Genomic DNA, 27,346 nt, shown 5'->3' on the forward strand with positions numbered 1-27,346 from the left:
CTCCCCTGGGAGTGATAACAGGACAGTGGCAGGTCACAATGACAGGCCACCTCCACCTTCCACCCTGGCCCTTCTAACCGGTTTAGGGCAAATGCCTCCTCACGGGTGCCGTGCCCCTGCAGCCACCAGGCTCTGTCCACCCTTCCCACAGCAGCGGGAGGCCCGTCACGGCTCTCCTTGGGGCCCTCTAACGACTGCCCGTCTCTTCCCACATAAAACGTAAACATCTCCCCTCGGCCTGCACATCCGGCACCATCTCAGAGGTGACAAAGCAAGTAAGCCGCGAGAAGGACTCAGTGCCCCGTGAGCAAACCAAAGACCCAAACCAAACCCACTGCCCTCCGGTCGGTTCTGACTCTCAGTGACCGCACAGGGTTTCCAAGGCCGGAAGCGCCTACGGAAGCAGATGGCCGTGTCTTGCTCCCTCTGAGCCACTGCTGGCTTTGAACCGCCGACCTTTCAGCTAGCAGTCGGTTGCTTTAACCACCGCACCACCAGGGCTGCATTTGTAAGCAAAGAGGTTCCTATTGGGTCAGGTTATTCTCCGTTTGCTCCCGACCCAGACGCACTGTCTTTCTCTGTGGCCTGGTCTAGGGCACACCCTTTAAGAACTTTTCCATGGGGGTGACCTGGGGGTCAGACTGCCTGGGTTCAAACCCCAGCTCTGCCCCTGCGTGGCCCTGGGCAAGTTGCTCAGTTTCTCAGTGCCTGTTTCATCATCTCTAAAATGGGAACGATGAGTGACTACCTCAGAAAGTTGAGAGGGTTCCATCAGATAACGCCTGAGCGGTGCTTAGCATACAGTGGGCGCTCAACCCGGGTCAGCCACTGTATGCGCACGCACATCTCATGTACACGACAAGCCACGCAGGGAGTTAAAACATTTAACATTTTAAGGTGAGGAGTGAGCTTCTCAGACCACGTGGACACTTGAGACTCTGTTGGCATCTCCTGCCTGGAGGGGAGATGAGAGGGTGGAGGGGGTTAGACGGTGGTGAAACGGACACGAAAAGAGAGAGTGGAGGGAGGGAGCGGGCTGTCTCATCAGGGGGTTAGTAATTGGGAGTGTGGAGTAAGGTGTATGGAAGTTTTTGTGTGAGAGACTGACTTATCTGTAAACTTTCACTTAAAAAAAATTCAAGCACAATAAAATTAAAAAAAAAAATTCTAACATCTTAAAACCTTGAACAGGAAGCTATGGTTTGCTTTTTGCCTACTTCACAGCAATCGTTCATATCAACATACATATTGTGTTATCTTCCCCTGGAGCCTTCGAGGAGAATGTGGACTCTTGGCCTCCAGAGCTTCGAGACAATAAATTCCTGTAGTTATAAGCCACCCACTGTGTCATGACAGCCCTGGAAAACCAATGCATATTGCTTAATCTGTGTCTGTCATCAGGGCCCTCGTGGCGCAACGGTTAAGTGTTTGGTCAGCAGTTCAACTCCACCAGCCGCTCCTTGGAAACCCTATGGGGCAGTTTTACTCTGTCCTGTAGGGTGGCTATGAGTGGGAATCAACTCGAGGGCAGTGGCGGGTATCTATCTACAGACATCATACACGCTCAGGTGTGACTACTGAACACAAACGGGCTCATTAGATGCATTATTACCTTTTCTTTTTCCACTAAATAAACCAAAACACCAAGCCCGATGCCATCGAATTGATTCCGATTCATGGTGACTCCAAGACTCTTTTTTCTATTTTACAAACTTACTGTATTGTTTACATTCTTAACAATGAGCATGTTATTTTTTAAATTAAAAGCTGATTAAAAAAATAAATTTCCAAACCTCTAACCCTAACAAGGAAACCCGTGGCGTAGTGGTAAAGAGGTCAGGCTGCTAATCAAAAGGTGGGCAGTGTGAATTCTCCAGCTGCTCCTCAGAGACCCCACGGGGCAGTTCTACTCCGCCCTACAGGGTTGGTACGAGTGGGAACTGACTCGACAGCAATGGGTTTGGTTTTCAGTAACCCTAACAAAACTAAGGCTTGCCAAAAACTCCTGCTTGCTGAGCCAAGGAGGACCCCCTGGGCTTGCCGAGGCCAGACAGGCCCCGGCGGGTTGGGCTCCCTGTCTCCTGGGTGAGGTGGTGCCAAGCAAGGGGCCCAGGAGAGGGCAGCCCCGGTGTGGCGCTCGTTCTGTCCAGGCTCACTGGGGTGGGGGCAGGGGCTGGCATTTTAGGCGTGTGGTGCCAAAGCCCAGCTCCAAGTCTGTTCCTGCCTCGGCGGGCAGCTAAGCACTGCCAACGCTCACTTCCCATCTGCCAGGGGATACAGGCCCACTCACAGCTGTGCTCGGTGGATGAGGGTGGCCACCTGGGGCAGTCCGGCTGACTGGCTTGGAAGGCAGCCTGGGCCCTTGCTCTGGACCCTGCTCCAGAGGTGGCTTGCTCTGCCAAGTCTGGGGCACAGACGTGTGGACAGAAGGACAGAACTTTGTCCATGCTCTCCAGCATGGCTCTCTGACCTCTAGGGAACAAATGGCATCAGAACCCATTTTACAGATGAAGAAACTGAGGCCACAGAGACAAAGCCATCTGCCCAAGGTTACTAGGCTAATGGGTAGCAGGGCTAGACCTGAACCCAGGGCTGTCTGTTTGCAGAGCCCAGAATGCAAGCTCCACTTAACAGATCGTAGGCTCAGAAGGCAGGCCCATGTGTGGGCTCTGCCACTGTGGGACCTCTCTGGGCCTCAGTGTCCTCATCTGTAGAATGGGGGTATAATGGGGCCCACTTGATGGGACTGCAGAGGGAACTGATGGGCCAGTGCACATAGAACACTGAGAGCAGGGTGTGGAGGAGCATGTGGTAGGAATGGCTGTGTTACTCTGATTGGGCCACGTGACCCTCAGCTCCACCTCCACAATGGGAAAGGCTTTAGGACCAAGAAAAGCAAATCCTGCTGGCCATTGCCCCACCCCTCAACTCCAATGGGGTCCCTCAGGCCTGAGTGCCCCTCTGACAGGACAGCTCTGCCAGGGCCGGGCCCAAGGCTGTGTGTGAGGGCAGAGAAAAGCCTGGTTGCATGAACCTCAGGGTGGGCCACAACTCATAGAGCTGACTGGGGTGTCACAAGAAGACACGCCCCACAGCTAACGTTAGTGGGCCCCCCAAATGCCAGACCCAGCACTGCCTGCTGTATACGCGCAACCTTGCTGAGCACACACCACTGTCTTGTGAGACTGGAACTCCCAAGGGGGAAATAGGCTCTGGAGGGGAAGCCATGTGCCCAAGGTTTCACAGTTGCTGAGTGGCCCAACTAGGGCTCACACCAGGTCTCCAAAGCGCCAGGCACAGTCCTACCCCAGGACCTTTGCACTGGTTGTTTCTTCTGCCTGGACTGCTCTTCTTCTAGGTGTCCGCAAAGCACCCTCCCTCACCTCCTTTAGATCTTTACTCAAATGTCACTTTCTCAGTGACACCTCCCTTGGCCATCCTGTCTAAAAATCTCACTGCTCCTCCACCCCGTCATCACTTCTTATCTCTCTCTTCCCTGCTTTATTTTCCACCTTACCATGTAGCACACTATAGAATACACAGATTAATCCTGTGTATTGTCTGTCTCTGCTGTATCTTGTGGAATGGAAGCATCCCAGACCTGTGGGGGTAAGCCTCGAGGGCCCCTCTGCCCCGCCTGGGGTGGATCAGAGTCCCCAGGGGCTAGCCTTGTGGGTGCTGGGGGGGTGGCAGCTAAGTGGGCAGGAGCAGGCATGGGCTGTGAACAGCATCAAGCCAGTTTCAGACTTGCTGAATAGAAACCACAGTGAAAAATTTATATCCTGACCCAGTATCTTAGTTAGCCAGTGCTGCTGTAACAGAAATACCATAAGCGGATGGCTTTAACAAATAAATTGATTCTCTTACAGTCTAGGAGGCTAGAAGTCCGAATTCAAGGTGCCAGCTCCAGGGGAAGGCTTTCTCTCACTGCAGGTTCTGGGGGAAGGTCCTTGTCATCCATCTTACTCCGGTCTAGGAGCTTCTTGTTCAAAGGACACGTTCTCCTCCCAGTTCTGCTTTGTTGGTGGTAGGAAGTCCCTCTCCTCTCTGCTCCTTCACTCTTTTATATCTCAAAAGAGACTGACTCAAGACACAACCTAATTCTATAGATTGGGTCCTGCCTCATTAATGTAAGTGCCTCTAATCCTGCCTCATTAACATCATAGATGTAGGATTTACAACACATAGGGAAATCCCATCAGATGACAAAATGGTGGACAATCACACACTACCGGGAATCATGGCCTAGCAAATTTGACACACATTTTTGGGGGACATAATTCAATCTATAACACCCAGCATCTCTACACCAAAGTCTCATGACTCTCAGTCCATGTGATGCAATTTATTCTACATATTCTATTTTCATTTAGGAAAATGTGGCACTGAGTTGAATTCAGAACTCATGAGTGGGTCCGACCTGCAGCTTGAGCTGAGTTCATCTAAGCCCAGAGGCAGCAGAGCTTGTGGCTAAGGGCACAGGCTGACACCAGCCCTGCCACTTGCTGGATGGTGTTCTGGGCAAGCCACTCAGCCTCTCTATGGCTGCTTTGTCATCTGTAAGTGAGGATGACAGTGCCTTCATCACGGAACTGCTATGAGAGCTGAGTTAATATGTACAAAGGGCACAGAACAATGCCTAGCACATAGCAAGTGCTAAGTAGATTTGCAATCATAACTGTAATTGTGATACATACTATTAATGAAAAAAAAAAATAAAAAAAAACCAGACCCGTTGCCGTCAAGTCAATTCCGACTCACAGCGACCCTATAGGACAGTGTAGAACTGCACCATAGGTTTTCCAAGGAGTGGCTGGTGGATCCGAATTATCGACCTTTTGGTTAGCAGCCGGAGCTCTTAACCACTGTGCCACCAGGGTTTAACACACAGTCACCATTTCACTTCACCCAGCAGCCCCCTTATATCATGAAATGGTCTGACGCAGTGTGAGCTGTCATCTCACGTTCTGTCCTGGTGCTCAGCTGGCCAGAAAGGGGAGAACTGGGAGGGAACCGGGGAGACAGAGGGCTTGGTGACCACCTGCATGCAGGACCTGTGGTTTTGGGTCTCCTCCCTTCAGCTGCCACAAAGCCTCCATGCCATCCCATTTGCCCTCAGCAGGAAGGTCATCATCAGGGGACGGGGCTCATACAGTATCTGCCAGCGTGGATGTGGTCCAGGGCTCGGCTGGCCCCAAACCCAAAGTTCCTGGCAGTGGCAGCCTGCTGGGTTCCCAAGCCTGGGCAAAGGCTTGGCCCACAAGGTTGGGGGGGAATGCATGGCTGAGGGAGACCCATTAGGGAGAGCTGCCCAGCTACAACTCCTCCTTTTCTGAACAGGTCTTCCTCACTTGGGTCTGCTGGAAGTCTATCATTTTTGCTTGACCAGCTTCTTTCTTTGTGCTGAGGAGCTGCCCTGCTGCCTTGTCAATCATGATGCCATACCCTGCCCTTCCCTGCCCGGCCCCACCCCTGGTCCCAGGCGAAGCACAAATCCTAGACCTGGTCAGTTTCCTTTAACACCCCTGACCACCGTGATTGGTTCAGGGCATGGGCCTGGCACGACAGCAAAGCCAATCAGAGTCCTGCCTGGAGATTCAGCAAGGACAGTATAAAGATGTAGCAGGCTTGGGCAGCCAGTGCCATTTCCTGGGGACGTGGAGAGAGCTCACTGGTAACATTCATGATGCAAGAAGCAGCAGAGCCTCAGGACATGCAGAGAGCTCACTGGTAACATTCACGATGCAGGAAGAAGCAGAGCCAAGTGAGTAAGGAGGCAGGGAACTCTGACAACCTCATTTGAGCCCCTGGGTCCAGTCATGCCTGAAGCTAGACCACCCCTGGATTTATGGTTACAGGAACCAATGAATTCTCTTTCTGACTTGGGCCAGTTAAAACTAGCTTTCTGCTTAGAGCAAGGCTGCCTCAGGGGGTTATGCTGTGGACCAGGCCTTGGCTCCATACCACAGCTGACATTTAATCCAGGGAAGGCCCTGACCAAGCCAGGCCAACGAGATTCTCTGCTTAGAATGGGGAGAGACAGGTGGCGGTGCGTTCAGCTGAGCAGCAGCAACAGCGGCGCCTGCTATAGAGGTTCCTCAATTCCTACCCTGCCTGGGGCTCACTGTCCTAATCCTTGCCTTTCTGCAGGACACCTCATTATACTGAAATAATCCCTACAGCTCCTTTCTTTCTCATGCTAACCAGTTTAAAAAAAAAAAAAAACAGTCTCTTGCAAATAAGATCCTCTGGGCTCTGCAGTCAGGTACTCTGGATTCAAATTCTGGACGTGGCCATTTTGTGGCCACTTATTCCTGGTGGGATCCCAATCACCCCACACGAGCTGCTTCGTCTCTCTGAGTGTCAGTTCCCCACCCCCCATGTGTTGCTGGGAGGATCCCATGAGATGAGGTGGGGGAAGAGATTGCCCACAGAAGCTGACACAGGGAAAGGGCTCATATGGGAGCGGCACTGTTTATGGGATCCGTGACAGTGACGGGACCTACCTCTCGGGTCCGGAAGATGATCCTGTACTGGTACTGAGGCCCATGGTCCTTGTGGTCCTCCAGCTTCTCTCGTTTGATGCTCACAGCCACCGGCCCCAGCTTCTCGTCCACGCCGAAGTAATTGGCATGCTCTAGGAGGGAGGACCAAGTGAGATCACAGTCAGCCCACAGATGGGGCAGGCTCTCCTTCACTCCGTGGGGTCCTGGCTACACAGGCCTCATCCCTGCCCACGGCCACACTCAAGGGAAAGATTGTTAACAGGTAAAAGCTGGGCTCTGCCTGCCTTACTGTGCTCCCTCGGCCAAGTCACTGAACTTGTCTGAGCCTCAGTATCCACATCTGAGAAATGGGTGCCCTGACAATACCCTCAATTCATACAGCTGATGTGAAGTGGAAATGAAACAATGCACATGAAATGCTTAGCACAGGGCCTGGCAGGCAGTAAACCAAGCAGGACTGTGATAACCCTGTATTTCGAAAGGCTCTCCTGGTTTAGGTGCCGCCGAGTCGGGTCCAGCTGCCAACCTTCCGGTCAACAGTCCAGGACAAACCGTCTGAGCCACCTAGGGACCCCGCTGTCGTTGTTGTTGGGTGCTGTGGAGTCAGTGCCAACTCACAGCAACCCTGCGTGTAACACAACACTCTCCAGGCCTGTGCTGTCCTCACAATCATTTTTATGCTTGGGCCCATTGTTGCAGCCACTGTGTCAATCCATCTCGTTCAGGGTCTTCCCCCTCAATAAAAATAAAAAAACTCATTGCCCTCGAGTCAATTACGACTCATAGCGACCCTACAGGACAGAGGAAAACTGCCCCATACGGTTTCCAAGGAGTGGTGAATTCAAACTGCTGACCTTTTGGTTAGCAGCCAAGCTCTGAACCAGGGCTCTTAACAGGGTTATTCAAATCCTGTACATTTCGGGTATTAAAATCTGCCCATTTCAGGTGGCCTGCATGAAGTGGTTAACACTCTAGCCTAGAGAGTCCCCTGCTGGTTCAAATCTGAGCTCTGTCACTTGCTAGATGCCTGACCAAGGCCATGCCACTTAAGAGCATTCTCGTAAGTAAATGGGTGAAGAGCGGGACACTTGTCTCAGCACAGCAGTGAGGACTGCCTCAGTTAACGAGTGCAGCGCAGGGCACGCGGTCGGCACGCGCTAACTGCTGGCTGGGACTGTCTCCAGGGCATGCCGTTCCTTACAGAAAAGGGACCAAGACTCCAGCCCTTAAGCATCATGTTTATCTGACCATGTTTCTTTAAAAGCCCATTGCCACTGAGTCGATTCTGACTCATAGTGACCCTACAGGACAGAGAAGAACTGCCCCATAGGGTTTCCAAGGAACAGCTGGTAGATTTGAACTGCTGGCCTTTTGGTTAGGAGCCGAGCTGTTAACCACTGCGCCACTGCTTTTTTTTTCTTCAGGGCAACAGTGACTCTGATGAGTCATCCAACCCAGGTCTCCTGCTCTCTCCCCTAAATGACAGCCGTCTCCCTGTTTTGCTTTTTCCAAAACATGCTGTCTCATAACCCTTCCAGGCAAACAGTTCTTCCCAACAGATACCCCAAGTATCCCTTACTGTCTAACCCAGGGCTGTCTAAGCCCAAAGCTAGCGCTGCAGCACGAGCCAGCTGACACTTGTTATGTTTAACCAGGACACATGTGACACTCTTTACAGACTGGATACCCACAGCAGTCCGTCCTGACTCAAGTCTCGGAAGCATCTACCCACCGCCAGAAGCCTTTCCTTCCACCCCGTGCTCTGATTAACTGATGGCTCCTGTTTTCACAGGGTGTGCTTGGCAAATCAAAGGCTAATCTAGGGCCCAAACAATGTGTTAATTAACAGTCCCAGTCAGAACAGCACGAGCAGAGGCTTGAGCAACGCCCCCCTCCCCTCCACAGCAGTCCGAGAACAAACACGCAACGCCACAGACGCAGTTCATTCCAGAAGCTGCCTCAAGTTTTGCTTTTTTCACCGGTTCCCACCTAGCACCTTGCGGTCCTGACACAGAGCGGGCACTCGATGAACACCGACTGACAACTTGTTCAGCCATGCGCTTTCAGGGCTACAAGGGACTTTGGGAAATGACACGGCCTTTTTTTCCTCTTAAGCCCCATGGGTGCTGACCACGTGCCTAGTGAAGAGCTAAGTGTTTGATGGACAACCTGATCCTCACTCCATTCCTTTCTTGTATGTGTTCCCAGGTGTGGGCTAAAAAGAACACGTTCTCTGGCGGGTGGGTAGATACAACGTTACAAACACACACTTAGGAATGAATGTACACGTGTGTGTACAAGTCATGGAGGTTATTAACTGGCTTATTCAAATGCTCTACGATTTGGTTCCTAAGATCTGACAACTTCAAAGACAGCATCTGTGAACTTCTCCCTCCAGGACTGTGGCTTCGCCCATGGCTCCTTATCAGGTTTGAGGTATGCGCCCCCAAACCGGGCTGCTAGATACACAAAGGTTCACTACGATCAGAGCTTCTTGGTGAATTTTTAAAAAATCAATAAAGTGGCCTCCTCAGTTGCTCTAAAAAGTGCTTTTTGTTCTGAAATGTACTTTGGGTAATAGGGATGTTGCCTCATCTGGCTTCTCTTGGTTAGTGGCTGTCTGGACTTTGTTCTTCATCCTTCATTTTCAGTCTCTGTGTCATTTTGCCTTTGGGCATGTGATGCTGCTATAGTCATCCCCACTTCTCACACGAGGACCCAGAGTTCGAGGGGTGGGATGTGTCACGGTGCTAATAAGCTATGAAGACACCACCAACCCAGGGCTGTCGAGCTCCAGAGTTGGAGCCCCAGAGGCTGCATTCTGAGCCCTGTGGCCCAGCCCAGTGACACCTGTTACATTTAACCGGGACACTGTGGAAAAGGTTTGCAAACTACTGACTGTGGACTGCTAGCTGCCTGCCTTCCCTCTTCCCTTAAAGAGAAACCCTCTAATTTTGGAGGGAAGGGGAGTGAAGCACGGGGCTGTACCTAGCTAAGAGCCTGCATCTGCCAGCCTGCCTTGCAGATAGGAGTGGCCAAGAGATTAGAAGCAGGATTAGATGGGGCTTCTGGGAAGTCCTTTAGAGGGAGCTCACTTGACTGGGAGGTCTGCCTTTTTGCCCTTAAGAAAACCAAACCAAACGCGTTGCCGATGAGTAGATTTTGACTCATAGCAACCCTATAGGACAGAGTAGAACTGCTCCATAGGGTTTCCAAGGCCGTAAATCTTTACGGAAGCAGACTGCCACATCTTGGAGCAGCCAGTGGGCTCAAATCACTGACCTTTCGGTTAGCAGCTGAGTGCTTAACTCCTGTGCCACCATGGCTCCTCTTTTTTGCCCTTACCTCTTCCTTTTTTTCCTCTGTCTGGAAACAAGAAGTGATGGCTGGAGCTTCAGCAGCCATCTTGAACCAGGAGAAAACCAAGAATGCTAAAAGCCATGCACTAAGGCTGGCATGGGAACCCTGGTGGCATAGTGGGTAAGTGCTATGGCTGCTAACCAAAAGGTCGGCAGTTCAAATCCACCAGGTGCTTTTTGGAAACTCTATGGGGTGGTTCTACTCTGTCCTATAGGGTCACTGTGAGTTGGAATCGACTCAGTGGCAAGGAGTTTGGCTTTCTGGTTTATGGCCGGCATTCCACCAATCCTGAGGAGTAACCATGGCGGCCCTGGGCTGCTGGCTGTTGGACATCCATATTTGAGAAATGACCTTTTATGCTGCTTAAGCCTGCACCGGCAACTGTAATTCCGAACTGATGCAGCTGCCAGCATTTAAAAACTAGGAAAGCCTACATAAAAATCTGAATTAGAGGAGATTCTTGAAAAACTGGAAAAGCTCAATGCAACAGCGCGTGCACAAGCAGCAGGAGACAAAATAGATACCTCGGACCTCGTAAAAGTTAAATACTTATGTTCATTAGAAGACTTTATCAAAAGAGTAAAGAGGAAACCTACAGACTGGGAAAAAAATCTTTGAGAATGACATAACTGATAAGAGTGTAATATATACAAAATGTCTACGACATACTAATAAGACAAATAACCCAGTCAAAAACTGCGCAAATGACATGAACTTCATCAAGGAGGACATTTCGAATGGTCAATGACCACATGAAAAGATGCTCACCATCATCAGCCATCAGACAGACGCAGAGCAAACCCATAATGAGATACTGTTTCCCTCCCACTAGGATGGCTGACATTAAAAAAAAAAATCATTAACAAGTGTTGGAGGGAATGTGGAGAAATTGGAACCCTCGTCCACTGCTGCTGGGAATGGAAAATGGTAGAGCCATTGTGGAGGACAGTCTGGCAGCTCCTCAGAAAACCAGAGGCAGGGCTGCCACGTGACCTAGCAAGTCCGCTCCCAGGTCTATGCCCTAGGGATCTAACAGAAGTGACGGGAACAAACACATGCACGCCCACATTCATGCAGCACTATTCACAATTGCAAAAAGGTGGAGACAAGCTAAATGCCCTCCAACAGATGAATGCACACATGTGGTGCCTAATATAGTGGAATACTGCTCCACGATAAAGAACCAGTTCCCAAAATGTCTTACAAGCTGCATGAACCTAGAGGGCATTATGTTATACAAAATGAGTTGATCACACACACAAAAAAAGTATGTTCTCACTTTTATAAAATGTCACCAATAGGTATACACAGAAATTAACGTTCGTTAGTGATGATCAGGAGGGTTCACTCTGTAGCAAGTAGACACCAGTTATTTTTGACAGTGGGAACGGTAACACGGAATGCGGGTAATACGTGCACAGCTTGACCAAGGCAACAACCACCAAAAAATACTATCTGCCTGTATATACAGGTGTGTATGTAGGCGTATACATATGTATGCCTACATATATATCACTGTTACAAAATTATATATGCCATAGCAACTACCAAAGATTTCTTTTCTTGTGTACATATTAGTGACATTGTTTACCTCAGTCAAGCTGTGCACATTTACCCTGGTTCCATGTTACCTTTCCCATCATCAAAAATAACTAGATGTAGGCATATATGTCCCCCATGTGTCTGTCAGCGGGTCATACTGTGGGGCTTGCGTGTTGCTGTGATGCTGGAAGCTATGCCAATGGTATTCAAATACCACCAGGCTCACCCATGGAGGACAGGTTTCAGCTGAGCTTCCCGACGAAGACAGACTAGGAAGAAGGGCCCAGCAGTCTACCTCTGGAAAGAATTAGCCAGTGAAAACCTTATGAATAGCAGCGTAACACTGTCTGATATAATGCCGGAAGATGAGCCCCCCAGGTTGGAAGGCACTCAAAAGCTGACTGGGGAAGAGCTGCCTCCTCATAGTAGAGTCGACCTTAATGACGTGGATGGAGTAAACCTTTCAGGACCTTTATTTGCTGATGTGGCACGACTCAAAATGAGAAGAAACAGCTGTAAACATCCATTAATAGTCGGAACCTGGAATGTACGAAGTATGAATCTAGGAAAAGTGGAAATTCTCAAAAATGAAATGGAATGCATAAAGATAGATATCCTAGATATTAGTGAGCTGAAATGGACTGGTACTGGCCATTCTGAATCGGGCAATCATATAGTCTACTACGCGGGGAATGACAACTTGAAGAGGAATGGTGTTGCATTCATCCTAAAAAAGAACATTTCAGGATCTATCTGGAAGTACAACAGTGTCAGAGATAGGATAATACCCATATGCCCACACGAAAGACCAGTTAATACTATTATTCAAATCTACTAGGGCCAAAGATGAAGAAATAGAAGATTTTTACCAACTTCTGCAGTCTGAAATTGACTGAACATGCAGTCGGGATGCACTGATAATTACTGAATTACTGGTGATTAGAACGCAAAAGTTGGAAACAAAGAAGGATTGGTAGTTGGAAACTATGGCCTTGGTGACAGAAATGATGCCAGAGATCACATGACGGAATTTTGCAAGACCAACGACTTCTTCATTGCAAATACCTTCTTTCACCAACATAAACGGCCACTATACACATGGACCTCGCCAGATAGAATACACAGGAATCAAATCGACTACGTCTGTGGAAAGAGACAACGGAAATGCTCAATATCATCAGCCAGAACAAGGCCAGGGGCCGACTGTGGAACAAACCATCGATAGCTCATATGCAAGTTCAAGCTGAAACTGAAGAAAATTAGAACAAGTTCACGGGAGCCAAAGTACGACCTTGAGAATATTTCACCAGAATTTAGAGATCATCTCAAGGATAGATTTGATGCGTTAAACACTAATGACTGAAGACCAGATGAGTTGTGGAATAACATCAAAGACATCATACATGAACAAAGTAAGAGGTCATTAAAAAGACAAGAAACAAAGACCAAAATGGATGTCAGAAGAGACTCTGAAACTTGCTCTTGAACGTTGAGTAGCTAAAACGGAAGGAAGAAATGACTGAGTAAAAGAGTTGAACAGAAGATTTCAAAGGGTGGCTTAAGAAAGACAAAGTGAAGTATTATAATGACATGTCCGAAGACCTGGAGACAGAAAACCAAAAGGGAAGAACACGCTCAGCATTTCTCAAGCCGGAAGAACTACAGAAAAAATTCAAGGCTCGAGTTGCAATACTGAAGGATTCTATGGGGAAAATATTAAACGACGCAGGAAGCATCAAAAGAAGATGGAAGGACTACACAGAGTCACCACACCAAAAAGAACTGGTTGACATTTAACCACTTCCCACTCCACCCGCTGCCGTTGAGTCGATTCCGAATCATAGCGACCCTATAGGACAGAGCAGAGCTGCCCCATAGTTTCCAAGGAGCGCATGGCAGATTTGAACTGCCGACCTCTTGGTTAACAGCCGTAGCACTTAACCACCATGCCACCAGGGTTTCCTTAACTACATCCGGGGGTAGCATATGATCAGGAACCAATGGTACTGAAGGAAGAAGTCCAAGCTGCTCTGAAGGCCCTGGCGAAAAGCAAGGCTCCAGGAATTGACGGAATATCAACTGAGATGTTTCCACAAATGGACGCAGGGCTTAAGTGCTCACTTGTCTATACCAAGAAATGTGGAAGATAGCTACCTGGCCAACTGACTGGAAGAGATCCATATTTATGCCTATTCCCAAGAGAGGTAGTCCAACTGAACGTGAATATTACTGAACAATATCATTACACATCACACACAAGTAAAATTTTGCCGAAGATCGTTCCAAAGCAGCTGTAGCAGTGTATCGACAGGGAACGGCCAGAAGTTCAGGCCACATTCGGAAGAGGACGTGGAACCAGGGATGTCACTGCTGATGTCAGATGGATCCTGGCTGAAAGCAGAGAACACCAGAAGGATGTTTACCTGTGTTTTATTGACTATGCTAAGGCATTCGACTGTGTGGATCATAACAAACTGTGGATAACACTGCGAAGAGTGGGGAATTCCAGAACACTTAATTGTGCTCATCAGGAACCTGTACATGGATCTAGAGTCAGTCGTTCAAACAGAACAAGGGGATACTGAGTGGTTTTAAGTCAGGAAAGGTGTGCGTCAGAGTTGTATCCTTTCAGCAAATATGCTGAGCAAATAATCCGAGAAGCTAGACTACATGAAGAACAACGGGGCATCAGGATTGGAGGAAGACTTACTAACGACCTGCATTATGCAGATGACACAACCTTGCTTGCTGAAAGCTAAGAGGACTTGAAGCACTTATTGACAAAGATCAAGGACCACAGTCTTCAGTATGGATTACATCTCAACATAAAGAAAACAAAAATCCCCACAACCGGACCAATAAGCAACATCGTGATAAACAGAGAAAAGACTGATTTCATTTTACTTGGATCCAGAATCAACACTCACGGAAGCAGCAGTCAAGAAACCAAAAGACGCATTGCTTTGGGCAAATCTGCTGCAAGGGACCTCTTTAAAGTATTAAAAATCAAAGATATCACCTTGAAGACTAAGGTGTGCCTGACTGAAGCCAGGGTGTTTTCAATCGCCTCATAAGCATGTGAAAGCTGGACAATGAATAAGGAAGACTGAAGAACTGACACCTTTGAATTGTGGTGTTGGAGAACAAATCTGTCTTGGAAGAAGTGCAACCAGAATGCTCCTTGGAAGCAAGGGTCAGACTCTGTCTCACATACTCTGGACATGCTGTCAGGAGGGATCAGTCCCTGGAGAAAAGCATCCTGCTTGGGAAGGTAGAAGGTCAGGGAAGAAGAGGAAGACCCTCAACAGGATGGACTGACACAGCGGCTGCAACAATGGGCTTCAGCGTAACAATGACTGTGAGGATGGCGCAGGACCCGGCAGTGTTTCCTTGTGTTGTATGCAGGGTCAGTATGAGTCGGAATCGGCTCGATGGCACATATATGTAGAAGCCCTGGTAGCACAGTGGTTAAAGCACTCAGATGCTAACCCATATGACGGCAGTTTGAACCCAACAGCCACTCCACAGGAAAAAGATGTGGCAGTCTGCTTCCCCAAAGATTACAGCCTTGGAAACCCTGTGGGGCAGCTGTACTCTGTCCTATAGGGTCACCGTGAGTTGGAATGCACTTGATGGCAGTGGGTTTCTCTTTATTTTATTATAGGTGTATGTGTACGTATAAGGAGCCCTAGTGGTACAGTGGTTAAAGTCATCAATTGCTAACCGAAAGACTGATGGTTAGAAACCAGCACAAGGTCCTCGGGAGAAAGATGTGGCTGTCTGCTTCCATACAGCTTTACCCTATGGGTCGCTATGAGTCAGAATTGACTAGGTGGCAGTTGGTTGTTTTTTTTTTTTTAAATATTGGTATATGCACACATATATATACACACGTATGCACATATATAATAAAGCATGGGGGGGGCACAGTTACTGATACTTCTTAGACATCATCAAATATCCCAAGGGATTGGGTTTCTGGGTTTGAAGCTTAGGACCATAGTCTCGTGGGACAACTCAATCAACTGCCATAATATAGTTCATAAAGTTACGCTCTCCATCCTAGTTTGGTGTGTAGTGTCTGGGGTCTTAAGAGCTTGTAAGCAGCCATCTAAGATGCAAACTACTGGTCCCTACTTGTCCAAAGCAAAAGCGAAAGAAGGAAACCAAAGACTCAAGAAGAAACTAGTGTACAGGATGAATAGTCTACATGAACCACAGCTTCACCTGCCCTGAGACCAGAGCTAGATGACACCCGGCTACCACTACCGACCCTTCTGATCTGGGCCACAACTAGTCTACAGGACAGTCTACACGAACCACAGCTTCACTACTGACCCTTCTGATCTGGGCCACGATAGATGGGTCTCGATAGAATGTGAGAAAAATGTGCAACAGAAACGCAGATTCTTAAAAAACCCAAATTTACTGCATCAGCTGAGGTTGGAAGACTCCCCGAGAGCACTGCTGAGATACTCTCTAAGCCTTGAACCAAAACTAGCCCCTGAGACCATGGTCTCTAGCAACATCTAGCTCTAACGGCATAACAGTTTGTAAAGAAAATGTTCTACATTCTACTTTGGTGAGTAGCGCCTGGGGTCTTAAAAGCTTGTGAGCGGCCGTCTAAGATACTCTACCAGTTGCATCCCATTGGGAGCAAGAGAGAATGAAGAAAACCAAAGACACAAGGGAAAGATTAGTCCAAAGGACTGATGGACCACAACTACCACAGCCTCCACCAGACTGAGCCCAGTACAACTAAATGGTGCCTGGCTACTACCGTTCACCGCTCTGACAAGGATCACAATAGACGGTCCTGGACAGAGCTGGAGAAAAATGTAGAACAAAATTCTAACTCACAAAAAAGGACCAGACTTACTGGTCTGACAGAGGCTGGAGAAACTCCGAGAGTATGGCCCCCAGACTCCCTTTTAACTCAGTACTGACGTCACTCCTGAGGTTCACCCTTCAGCTATAGACAGGCCCATAAAACAAAATGAGACTAAATGGGCACACCAGCCCAGGGGCCGGGATAAGAAGGCAGGAGGGGTTGGGAAAGCTGGTAATAGGGAACCAAGGTCGGGAAGGGAGAGCGTTGATATATTGTGGGGTTGGTAACCAACGTCACAAAAGAGTATCTGCATTGTTTTATGAGAAGCTAGGTTGGTCTGTAAACCTTCACCTAAAACACAATAATAAACAAAATTAAAAAAAAGAGAGAGAAAATGAGCAATGAATACTTAATGATTAAAAAAACAAACAAAAAATTGTCTCTGAGGTTACCTTTTAGTGAAAGAACAGATTGGCTCACAAAATGGTACCACTTGTGAGTGCTGTGCTCCTGTAAAAAGTCACCTACATGAGACCAAATTGTCAACAACTGCTTTACAACAAATATGAGAATGTAAGGAGGCAGGAAAACTAGACTAATGGAAACGGAACAACCAGAAGAGAAATAGTGAGAATGCTTATATACTGTGCAGAACGTAACCAGTGTCACCGAACAACTTGCGTAGAAACCGTTGAATGGAAACTTAAACTGCTGTGTAAATGTTTACTAAAAACACAATATTATTTAAAAAAAAAAAACTGGAAAAGCTGGCAACACTGGGTTTGTCTGTATTTCCTGCCTCACTCAGTGAGCTGGAGCTGAGCAGGGGGTGCGGACTTGCTGTGCTAGGCTGCCTCCTGGGATTGCCCACCAGCGCCAATGAACCTAATGATGTGCCAAGCCCAGCTTTCCCTGGTGTTGACACCTTCCAACATCAACAGGTCCACCCTCAAAACTGCTCAGAACCGGCCTGCTGCTTCCCTACTCCTGCTCCCAACCTAATTTCGTTGTTTCCTGCCTGGACTGTGGGAGCAGCCTCCTCCCTGGCTCCCTACTCCACCCCTTTCCCAGTCTGTTCCCCACAGGCAGTCAGAGGGAACCTGCAGACACCCCACTCAGATCAGGGCCCTCTGCAGCTCAAAACTCTCCAGCGGCTCCACTTCATTCAGGTAGAAGCAGGAGTCCCCCCTGTGCCCCACAAAACCTCTCAGGACCTGCCAGGTCACCTCTGCGCCTCAGCTCCTTCTGCCCTCCGTCCTCACACTACCCCAGACACATGAACCTCCTTCCAGGTCCCTCAGGGCTCCAGAGCTTTTCCACTTGCTGTTCTTACATCAGGAACAGGCTCCCCAGAACCCCACACAGCCACCCCTCACCTCCTTCTGTGCAGTGCTCACCTGGCCCCTACTTCTGAGGCCCTCCCTGCCCGTTCCCTACTGGACACTGCAGCCCGCCCACCCGGGCCTCTTTCCCTCCTCCTTGCCTGACTTGTCCCTGCAGTAATTATCACCCCCTGACGCTTGATAAGTTTTATATATTGATCTTGTTTTATTACTTGTCTTCTTCCATTAAAGTGTAAGCTCTGGGAAGACAGGGGTTTCTGCTTTCACCTGGTCAGGGCTGTATCCCTAGGTTCTAGAAGGTGCCTGGCACAGAGCTGTTCCAAGCACCTATGTGCTCAGTAAATGCACATCTCCCGGCACCCCGCAGCTCAAGGCTTGCGGAATGCGGGCCTGGCACCGGCCTCGGCTGAGCTGGTAATGGGCTCGGCTCCAGGAAGCCTCGTGGCCGCTCTGAGCTGAATCTCACTGCCTGCTGCCGGCTCAGAGCCGGGCCGACACACGGCGGCCTGGGCCGACACACGGCGGCCTCGCCCCCACACCATCACCTTTGCCCACAAAGTAGTCCTGGTAGTAGCGCGCGCCTAGGTCCACGTGCTCGATGCTGTACTGCCGCGGGCGGCTCTGCGTCCTCTGCTGCTCCTTGGGCACCTCCAGCACCGAGATGCTGGCGTTGGTGCGGTAGGCGCTCAGCGCGGGCTCGGCCGGCCGGCCCTCGCTCCCGCCGCCGCCGCCGCCGCCGCCGCCCGGGGAGCCCACGGAGGCCCGGGAGAAGCTCACGTTGCGCTCGCACTCGCCGCCGATCTCGTTGCGGAAGTGCGGGCAGCTGAGCAGCAGGTCGTTGCTGTTGTCGTCGCCGAGGTCCTGCTCCAGGTTCTCTTTGCAGTTCAAGTCCTCCGTGCTGGCGAAGGCCGGGTCCAGGCCCCCCAGGCTGTGCGCCCGGGACGCCGTGAGGGAGGCCACGGCCGAGGCGGCGGAGGCACCCGTGGTGGTGTTCCGCCGCTGCGCCACGGACACCCTGTTGGCGGCCGCCTCGTTCAGGTCGAACAGCATGCTCTGCACATCAAAATGCGCAAAGCTCTTCTGGCAGACCCACGGCCTGCTGGCCTCCGGGGGGCTGCGACCCTCCTCGGCCTCCCCGGGGCAGCGCGCAGCCTCTGCCTCCGCCTTACTGCCCCGCAGCTTGCGGAAGATGGACGCGTCCACCGTGTCCCCACCGCCAAGGCCCCGCACAGGTTTCTTCCGGGCCTTCTCCTTCAGGGGCTGCAGCGGCAGGAGGCTGTCCTTTGGGGGCTGCCCATTCCGGGGGTCCGCCTTGGCTCCGCTGCCGCTGCTCCCTGCAAGGTGCAGGCCGGGGTCGACCCGCAGGAGCTCAGCAAGGTTCTGGCAGCCCCGGGGCTCTGCCTGCCCGCTGCGGAACTCGTTGAGGATGTCGAAGAAGCTCTGCTCGGGCACGCCCTGCACGTCGATGGAGGACGTGCTCCCGTACTCGCGGAAGAGCGGCAGGGCCCCCGCGTGTCGGGCCCCCCGCGGCTCCCCCGCCTCGTCCACGTCACACTCACTGAGGGTGATCTCGCTGCTGCTGCGGTGCCGCAGAGGGAGGAAGGCCCTGCCCGGGGACCGGGGCCACCCGTCCTGGAACTCCACATCCTTGGACCTTCTCCTGGCGAGTCGGTGGAAGGCCTTGGACCCTGAGGAAGCTGGGGTGCTGGCGGGGGGCTGCCCGTTCTGTACGCTCCTCGTGGAATGGGGGACCTGCGTTACCTGTGCTGTCTGCGCAGCTTGGGTGCCGTCTGCGTCCTGCGAGGGGCTTGGGTTGTTCTGCTCTCTCAAGGCCTCTCGCTTGGGCGGCCAGTCGGCCACCCTTGCACGCACACCCATCTTGGGCATTGCGGGGGTGGTGGGGCTGGGGCGGGTCGTGGCAGCGGGGCTCTCACCAACAGGCTGGGGCATGCTGCCGTTTTGGGCCCAGAATCCCATGGAAGCATAGTCCCCCGAGTGTGGCCCTGGGAGGATGTCGGCCCCCCTGGCCCCACAGCTGGCTGCCAGGTCCACGCCATCATTGGGAATGGGCCGATAGGTGGTCATAGTCCACGAAAGTGCTACTGGCCACTGTGAGCTGTGGTAACTCTATGGGGTTCCCCAGCTCTCAGCCATTGTTCAGGGCCGCCAGTCCCAAGATGAAGGATGATGGCCCCTGAGACCTGACTGGAAGGTTGGGAGCCTGTGGGGTCCAGTTCTCCACCATTGCTGTGGACCACTGAGCTGGGACAGCCTCAGGAGGCAGGTGCTGTCGTTGGGGCTCCAGGTGGAGGGCTCAGCAGGGCAGAGCAGGCGGCAGGTGCTGTGGAGGGCTGGCAGGCTGCAGGGGCATCCTCCTCGCCATGCTGCAGAGGGGAGAGAAGGACAAGGTAAGATGTGAGGGCCGCGTCACCGCTCCTGGAGAATACCAAGCATGGCTTTTGAGCAGTTTTACGCCTCAAAAAAATTTTTTTTGTATCATGGAATTTCAAACATACTCCAAAGTAGAATAAAGAGTATGATGAGGCCTCCATACCCATCACCAGCTTAAGCGACCATTAACTGTCTGCCAGTCCTGTTTCATCTGTCCATCCACACCTAGACCTTTACAGAAAACTGAGATAAAACTCACACAACATGAAATTCACCCCTTTACGGAACGTTTCCATCACCCCAAACACCCCCAATCCCCCCTTCCTTACACCTTTAAAAAAATTTTTTTTGCCAAAATATTTTAAAGTAAACCCCAGACATCAAGTCATTTTCCTTTAAACATTTTAGCTTACTAACTAACAGATAAGGTCTTAAAAAGACAATCATGACACCATTATCACACTCGTCAAAATTAACAAGAATTCTTCCATATCACCTAATGCCCTGTCTGGAGTCCTGGTGGTGCAATGGGTAAGAACTCGGCTGGCTGCAAACCAAAACCTCAGTAGTTCGAATCCACCAGCTGCTCCTTGGAAACCCTATGGGGCAGTTCTACTCTGTCCTATAAGGTCAATATGAGTTGGAATCGACTCAACCACAATGGGTTTGTTTTCTTTTTTTTAATGGCCCATCTGCATTAAAATGTCCCCCATTGTCTCACAGGTATCTTTTTAGACTCGGTCTTTGCAAACCAGGATCCAAACAAGAGTCACACTGCTCCGGTAGATACATTTCTTAAGATTTCTTAAGTTTCTTCTACTCTATACGGACCTTTCTCCCTCTAATTTGCTGCCGTTTACTAAAGGTATGAGGTCCCTGTCCTGTGGAGTTTCCGATTTCTGGACCTGGCAGACTAGACCTCCTGGTGCTGTTCAACATGTTGCCCTGTCCCCTGTACTTCCTGCAGGCAGCCCCACCAGCCGTCCCACCAGAATGGAAGTGGAAACGGTGGATGAGTCAATATGAGCACTAGTGGATTTGGGGGAGGGAAGCCACAGAGAGGTGTTTCTAGAAATCTGTGTGGTTAACAGATACTATGAACTGTTAATCAGATCCCATCACTCCGCTGCTGAGATCTCCCCAGTGACTCCTGGCTGCCCTGGACTAAAATCCAAACTACTTCTTCCAGCCACAAGCCTCCTCCACAGGACCCCGCCCTGCCGGCCTCCTGGAGTCTCTCCCCTCCCCAACCAAATTCACTCTCACGGGCCTTCTGTTCTGACACCAAGCTCAATCCCGGCCACCTGGATATCCTGCCTCTGTTCCCCACCAGGCTGGTCCCTTCCCCTGATGTCAGCTCTTCCATGAAGCCTCCCCAAGCCGCCTATACAGGCAGAGAAGCCCCCATCTCCTTAAACCCTTTCTCCATCACCCGCTCGGCTTGCTTGCTTTTTTCTTAGCAGTTACCACCAACTGAAATTATTTTGTTCCTTGTCTGTTTACCGAATGCCTCTACCACTAAAACGTCAATTCAATTCCAGGAACGTCTGTGTTGCTCACTGGTGTATGCCCAGCGCCGAGAAGTGTCCAGGACACTCATTCAATATTGATGTACGAACCTGTGAACAATGGCCTCTGCCTGCCTGGCCGCGTAAGCACACCCTGACTCCTCAGTCCTCTGGACAGGGAGTTTACACTGCGGGGTGGCAGCGTGGTGCCCTCTGCAGGATCACCCCCTCTGTCTACCTCCAAATCCTGCAAGATGAAACCCCTGGCTTCAGAGGAAGGGGAACACGGCTGCCCTCCCACTAACACAGCTGATTTTGTTCAGAGAAGCAGACAGCTGGGTTGGGATGGGCACCTGACTCAAGGTGACCAGTAACTTTTCTTTCTCGTGGAGTCTGGGGCCAGACGTGGCCATTCTGGTCAATGTTTGTTGGTACTTTCAATGCAAGGAAGTAGGATGCTTTGCGCGCGCACGTGTGCGTGTGTGTGTGCGTGCATGTGCGTGTGGGCGGGCGTGAGGGGGGGGGTGTTTCCTCACTCATACCTAGAGGGACAGAGCGAGCTGCCAGAGAGACTCAACTGCAAGCATGAAGCAGATTCGAGGAGCAAAACGGAGGAGAGATACAGCCTCTGAGGAATGAAAACCAGAAGGTGAGGGGAGAGGCAGGGGTGGGGAGTGACATTCCTGAGGATGTCACAGGGAGGCAGTAGAGGGCACAGGGCAAAGACGGGGAAAGAAACTAGGTCACTGGAAGGCCCACAGGGCTGGACTGGCTAGGGGACACAGGCGAGCGGCCAGGTGGGGCCCTCCGTGACCTGGACACCAGGCGCATCTTCCAGAGAGGCAGATGGACACTCCTCCACTCTGGCCGACCGGGCCTGCGGGAGTGTAGATGCCAGATCATCTGACTTCTCAAGAGAAACCAGAACCTAGATTTGTATGAAACATTTCTCAATTTAAAAAACAAAAAATTACAACGACAACAATAATACTGCACTACCATGCAGAGACGATCTCTGGAAGAATTTTAAAGAATCTGCTAATGGTTGCCTCTGGGGAAGGAAAGTGAGTCTTCACCACCCCAGCCTCCTTGCCTGCTTTGTTTTCCTCCTTACCTGGAGGGATATCCCGCTCCATCCTCTTATTCATTACTGCCCTCCTCTGCCTTGAGAATGTGAGCGACTGCAGTATCCCCAGTGTCTAAATGCTTGCTGAGAAGGGGAGGAAGGAGCCTTACTTTCCACTATGGACCACTGGCTACATTTTGAATTATTTGGAGGTATGTCTAATCAGCAAATAAATACCTCTTAAGAACATTGTCAACAAAACCAACAAAATATATATGTGGGCTGGACCTGGGCAGGGGCCACCAGGTTGCAACCTCTGGTCAATGGTCAGTGCTGCAGCTGCTCTGCCACAGATGAAGGCATGAGTCCAGATCCGCACTCTGCTAGGCACTGTCTTCCAAGCCAGACTGGAATGGCCAGGCCGAGGGCCCCCCCTCCGGCCTGGCAGCCCTCCCTTCGTGGAAGCCCAGCCTGGGGTCAGCCTGGGCCGAGCATGGAGGAGGGATTAGTTCACCAAGGCCACTGTGGACTGGTTAGGAATGCAGGCAGCCCGGGCCGGCCCTGGCTTGCTTATGCAAGCACCTCCTGACAGATGGGCTTTGCCAATGGTGTTCTGTTTCCAGCCCTGTCAGAAACCCCCAATCCAATTTTCTCCCCTCCGTGAAAACGCAGATGTTCTTGCAGGCCCGTCTCTGCACAAATCCCCCTCCATGCAGGTGCAGCCGTGTCTCCCTGTGACATTCGGGGGCCCAGCAGCACCATGGGACCCAGGGGCTGGTGCATGCTTCTCCCCCTCCCAGCTGCCTGGCATCAAGCTCCCCGCTTCCTAAGAGCACCCCCATCTTCCCAAAGGGAAAGCCCCGTGTGAGCAGCAGAGGATGTATGTAGCAACCAGCCCGCCTGGGTTCAAATCCTGGCATGCCACAGACTGGTTACGGAAACTGACTCAGTTTCTATCTGTAAAATGCAGAGACCACCACCCCCCTTTATTTGTTGTTAGTGGCCACTGACTCAGCCATTGACTCATGGTGACCCGAAATGCTGCCTGGTCCTGGGCCATCCCCCTGATGGGTTGCAGATGGGAAAACTGTGATCCATAGGGTCTTCACTGGCTGATTCTCAGTGGATCAGAAGGCCTTTGTTCCCTACCTCACAGTCGCTGCCATTACTACCACTGTGTTGTATCTGGCAGAAGCCACCCCCCGCCCCAATTACAGCAGCACAGCCAGGTGTGGGCACACGACTTGGGCTAGCCCACTGAGTGTTCCCTCCTGGGAGTCTGCACCAGGGTCCTGAGAACATGGAAGGCTAAGGAGTGTCCCTGCGGTGGCAGGCGGACCTGGCTTTTCCTGGGGTGTGCCTTCTGCCAGGGCCCCTTGGCTCCTTCACTCTGGTGCTTCCTGCCTGTTTTCTAAGCCTGCTCTCCTGGCCTCCTGACGATTCCGTAAGTCTCTACCAAATTCTGTTTCTGCCCAGATAGCCAAGCTTAGCTTCTGCTGCTGGCATCTGAGGACCCTAATACTCAGCTCTGTGTATAAAGATGGCAGCTGGGGGACTGTGGATGGGAAAATAGGGCAGTAGGATGAGAAGAAAGTAGAGTGGAGTCAGGTGGGATGCCTTTGCCTGCAAACAGAATACCATCTGACAGCGCCTCGGGTAATGAAGACATTATCTCCTTTAACAGGAGCCGAGATATGGCAGCTCCAGGCTCCATGCTGGCTGGATGGTGACTACATCAGGCCCTTTCTTTTCCCTCTACCTTCCTCACTGCTGCTGGCTTGTATCCTTTGGTGTATTGCCTCATGGTCACAAGATGGCAGCCACAGCCTGCTTCTCACTGAACCAGGGGCACGGGAGAAAGAAAGGAGTGATGTAAGCGTGCTCTACTTGTCTGTCTGAAGTAATTGGGAAGAAGTATCTTTCCCAGAACATTCCCTCCCCCTCCCCCCACCTCAGTAGACTTTCTTTTATGTCTCACTGGCCAGAAATTGGTCACATGGCCACTCCAGCAGAAAGGGAAGCTGGGAAGGCCAGAACCTGTGACTGTTTTGGTTGGTTTGCCCTTGGGCCAGTCAGGACTCATTCCCTGGGGCTGGGTACACTGCCTCCCAGAAAAAAGTCGCGTCTGTTAGAAGAGAGGAGCCCTGGTGGCACAGTGGTTAAGAGCTCAGGGGCTAACCCAAAGGCTGACCGTCTGAATCCACCAGCTACTCCCTGGAAACCCTAGGGGGCAGTTCTACTGTGTCCTACAGGGTTGCTGTGAGTCGGAACGCAATGGCTTTGGTTAAAAGAGCAGTGCATCTGTGTGTAAATGCTCCCAAACTGTCACAGTGAAGGAGCTGGGGAACCACAAGCTAAGAGGCTGGGACACTGGACAAGGAGGCAAGCACCATGGCCTCAGTGAGCTGGCTCTGAAGTACCTGCTCTGTGAGGCCATGCCGTCTCCCAGAATGCCACAAGGTAGGGCCAACCCAAGGTAGGGCAGAAGGGGAAAATACAAACCTTCCAGGGGTAGATATTTGTTGTTTGCTTCCCTGGCCTCCATGACTGTTTTGGGGAGGTTCCTCTCTGGGATCTGCCCTCTGAGACTCTTAACCAATGGGCTACAGGTGTGTGTGTGGGGTCTTTCCCTACCTGGGAACAAACCACGTGACTGATCAGAACCAATGAGACCCAGTGAGGTTTTTCCCAGGAGTGCTGAAGCCAAAGCCTGTGTTTTTCCCTCTGAGTCTGAGAGGATGTGAAGGATGGAGTCACTGCAGTCATCTTGTACCCATGAAGGGGGAACCTGTCTGTGAAGGGGGCTGAGAGCTGGAGAGAATCTGGGGGCTGTCTTCATTTCAATCTCTACATCAAGCCAGACCTGAAGGTAGCCCTATTCCACTGCCTACCCCTGGACATTTAGTTATACAACACAACGACAACAAAAACAACACACACGTACACATACATGCAAGCACACACCCACGCAAGCACACGCCATCCAAGGTCCACCCTGAGGGCAGAAACTTTCAAACAAGGCAGCGAAGGCATTAGAAAGTTCCCTCAACAACACAGGAAATACTTCTTTCTTAAAAGGCAGATACCACAATACAGAACTAGGCCCACCAAACGACAGAAGGGTCTAGATATACAGACGCTGGAATTGATTGTAGTGACTCTGAATATTCACAGAGGCCATAAAAGTCCAATCCTTTCAAGATGCAGTCTATCAGAAGTGACTATGCAGCCAACAGGAAAAAACTTCCAGGGGTCAGATCCCCTTCTCAGCCTTTTTCACATTTGTTCTCTCTCTCAACCCCCACGACGACCCTCTAAGTGTCTGTATTATTTCCATTTTATAGGCGAGAAAACTGATGAACATTCCGAGGAACTCGAGTGTCCAGGCTATATGGCTACCAGCTGGCAGAGTCAGGATCTGACCCTAGCTGCTTAATCTCTTCTCAAGTCAGACAGCCCTGAGTGCCAGCACCAGCCAGCCCTGGCTGCAGTCACGGGCAACGTCCTGGGCCTCTGTGGTTCTCACTGTCCTCACTGGCGATACAGATAAAATACCCCCCGACCTGACTGCTCTCCTTTTCTTTCTTTTATTGTGCTTTAGGTCAAAGTTTACAGAGCAAATTAGTTCCTCATTCAACAACTTATATACACATTGTCTTGTGACATTGGTTGCGAATCCCGCCATGTGTCAACACTTTCCCCTTCCCCAACCCCGGGGTACCCGTTTCCATTTGACCATTTTTTCCTGTCCCTCCCTGACTCTTCATCTTTGCTTTTGGGCAGGTGGTGGCCATTGAGCTCATATACGTGATTGAACTAAGAAGTGTGTTCCTCATGTGTTTTTATAGGCCTATCTTTGGCTGAAGGGTAAACCTTTGGAGTGGCTCCAGTTCTGAGTTAAAAGGGTAAGTGTGGGCCATAGTCTTGGGGGTTCCTCTAGTCTCTGTCAGACCAGTAAATCTGGTCCTTTTTTTTTTTTTTGTGAATCTGAATTTTGTTCTACATTTTTCTCCCATGCCTTCCCCTACCTTATTGAAGTTTGTGCATACACAGGATCACTTTAGGGCTCCCCTAGGAAACAAGATGGATGGAAGTCTTGGAAATCTCATTATGGAGCACCACGGCACAGACTCCTCTCTGCCCGCCCACGGAGCAATGAGCCCTGTCCACAAATCCTGCACTTTCCCACTTAACGTCTAAGAACCCAGAGAATCAGGGCTTCTAACTTAAATCTTCCCAGGCATGCAGGAGGGGCCTACATTCCTATCAGGGCCGAGGCGACAGTCCCCACAGGGGCAGGGGCAGCCATTTACAGCCATCACATTCAAACAGGTGAGGGTTCCACACGGGTCACAGTTCCTGCATGGCCTGTCCTGCTTTTAGGGGGCCAACGGGTACAGTATTCCCCTTCGGGGAAATGGGGAAGAATGACTTCACATTATGCATTGGAATTTTAGACTTGCATACTACGTTTTCTAAAACACAGCCATCCTGCCTGTGGGACTCTGCAACACCAGCGCACAAGCAAAGACAAGGGCATAGCAGTGTGGTGCAGGATGTTCACAGGCTACACTGCCACAGTACAGAGGCGCGACATGGCTGAGACGCCCGTCGGCACAGGAGGGCTAAGTGAACCTGGGTGCCGCCATCCCAGGGAATACGATACAGCTGTAATAGACACTCGGTAGGGCTGTGTGACATGAACGCAAGATGCCCACCCAGCCTGTCCTGGATTGAATGGTGCCCCAAAATACAGGTGCTTGTCCTCCATTTTGTGATTGTAATTTTATGTTAAGAGG

The 27,346-nt window shown here is 50.8% G+C and overlaps 1 protein-coding gene across 7 annotated transcripts in view; it reads right to left on the bottom strand.

Moving 5' to 3' along the window:
• The window catches only part of SIPA1L3 (signal induced proliferation associated 1 like 3), a 292,300-nt gene that overhangs the window by 106,306 nt on the left and 158,648 nt on the right, over positions 1–27,346 (bottom strand). For all 7 annotated transcript variants that reach the window (XM_049901371.1, XM_049901365.1, XM_049901368.1 and 4 more), the window contains 2 exons: positions 18,128–19,966; positions 6,507–6,637 (listed from right to left, as the gene is read on the bottom strand). In XM_049901371.1, coding sequence (XP_049757328.1) covers positions 6,507–6,637; positions 18,128–19,667 — 1,671 coding nt within the window. In that variant the 5' untranslated portion in view covers positions 19,668–19,966. The remainder of the gene's footprint in view (positions 1–6,506; positions 6,638–18,127; positions 19,967–27,346) is intronic.

Source organism: Elephas maximus, chromosome 11 (assembly GCF_024166365.1).
Source record: "Elephas maximus indicus isolate mEleMax1 chromosome 11, mEleMax1 primary haplotype, whole genome shotgun sequence".
NCBI lineage: Eukaryota > Metazoa > Chordata > Mammalia > Proboscidea > Elephantidae > Elephas > Elephas maximus.